We start from the raw sequence: 1,735 nt of genomic DNA on the forward strand, positions 1-1,735 counted from the left end.
AGCACTTTTTGTGGATTCTGGTGCGTTATAAATTCAATTATTATTATTATTATTATAATTTTCTGGAAAAAAGATAACCTGATGGGCACGTTAAGACAGCAGAGTCTGCAATGATATTTATTCCATCTGAGTTACACTCCTAAAATGTTATCATTACACAAAGAACAGCAGCCCTATTGCTATACAATGTCCAGTACAGTAGAAGAGTCCTGATAGCTACAGCTTGTGTGATCATCCTATGATGTGTTTGATAATTGTTTACGAAATTTCCCCAGTAACGTAATATTGATGAGGTGACAAACAGTTGAGAGATCTGAACGTCTCATATTTTGATACACAATTTTGTGAAAGAAGATTGTAATCTAACAGCTTTGGCTACAGATCATCGTGACTTCAATATAATCATTTGTATATCATTTTGATTTTCAATTGGTAGAAAAAGCAAAAATGAATTGTCATGAAATATATAAAAAGTTAATCAGCATACCAAAAAGCAACATCAAAGATATAAAAAAACAGCATTCTGCAAATGAATAATGAAGGCATCATGTAATCATGGATTACATGCAGATATAATAATGCAAAATAAAACCAAATGTATTGACAAGTTCTGTAAGGAAGGACTGTGATGACAATGAGGCATTTTGCGTAAGATGCAAAAGATGGCCAGTGACGGAATGCAGTTAAGTTTACAGTAAACAAAGAGTTCCATTTTCCTGTTGTCAATGGACTCAAGAACACCTTGATCCCAAACCGTCTTTTATCTCTCAGCCTTCATCCCAACAAAGCATTTGCACACTGAGAAATGCCCTTTGAAAGCCAAAGAGCATCGTGGAAGAAATACAAACTAATGGAAGAGAGAGCAGGGCATTGTTACTCATAAAAACACGCTGTCAATGTTTTCGAAGAAATAATATCCACATAGCCATGCCATTTCCTGAATAACAAAAACTTTTGAAATACTTAAACCAGCAAAAGACCGTGTCACACTACTATATGGTATTTGCTGAAGCAAGATGCACACCAAAGCCACTCTATTACAATGGAAGAATATGGTGGTGAAACTTCACACGACAGTCTCTCCTTTGTACATCACACCATCGTCTGAATAGGCCCTGAAGGATCTGTTTCTCTGAAACATATAATCCGAAGCGGATTTTTTCACGGAAACGCTCGATGCAGATTCACCAGTTTGTGACCAGCGGCCTCCCGACTGCTGGGACCTGGACTTGCTCCCGGAGAAATGAATCCCGGTCACATGACCATTCACAAATGTCAAAACGTTTGAGTCGTTGGAAGTTTTACGGGTCACTGACCTCTCAAATTCCGAGTTGAAATTAGAATCGCACTCTGAACTGTCACCCCCTCGGCTTCTCGGAATGGCAGCGCGCGATTGAACGTGTCTGTAGAAGAGTGTGAAGTTGTTGGATATGACCGGGATCGTGAGAGCCACCAGAAGGACGCCACTCACTGAGCAGGCCGTGCCCACTATGTAGCCCACGGGGGTGGTAGGGTACACGTCCCCATAGCCCACCGTTGTCATGGTGATGATGCTCCACCAGAAGCCCATAGGGATGGTGGAGAACATATCGCCGCCCTCTGTGGTGTTCTTCCGCTCGGCGTAGTAGATCATGGTGGAGAAGATGAGCATCCCGATGAGGAGAAAGATGAAGAGCATGAGCAACTCCTGTATACTGGCCTTGATGGCGTATACCAGGACCTGTTGGGGCGCCGG

The 1,735-nt window shown here is 41.8% G+C and overlaps 1 protein-coding gene across 1 annotated transcript in view; it reads right to left on the reverse strand.

The window, feature by feature from the left end:
- Positions 1-911: 911 nt before the first annotated feature.
- Positions 912-1,735, reverse strand: part of LOC100533376 (noninactivating potassium channel) — a gene marked incomplete in the record, with an annotated part of 91,110 nt that continues 90,286 nt past the window's right edge. Inside the window, 1 exon segment of the mRNA NM_001204664.1 lies at positions 912-1,720. Coding sequence (NP_001191593.1) covers positions 1,067-1,720 — 654 coding nt within the window.

This window comes from Aplysia californica, unplaced genomic scaffold (assembly GCF_000002075.1).
Source record: "Aplysia californica isolate F4 #8 unplaced genomic scaffold, AplCal3.0 scaffold00285, whole genome shotgun sequence".
NCBI lineage: Eukaryota > Metazoa > Mollusca > Gastropoda > Aplysiida > Aplysiidae > Aplysia > Aplysia californica.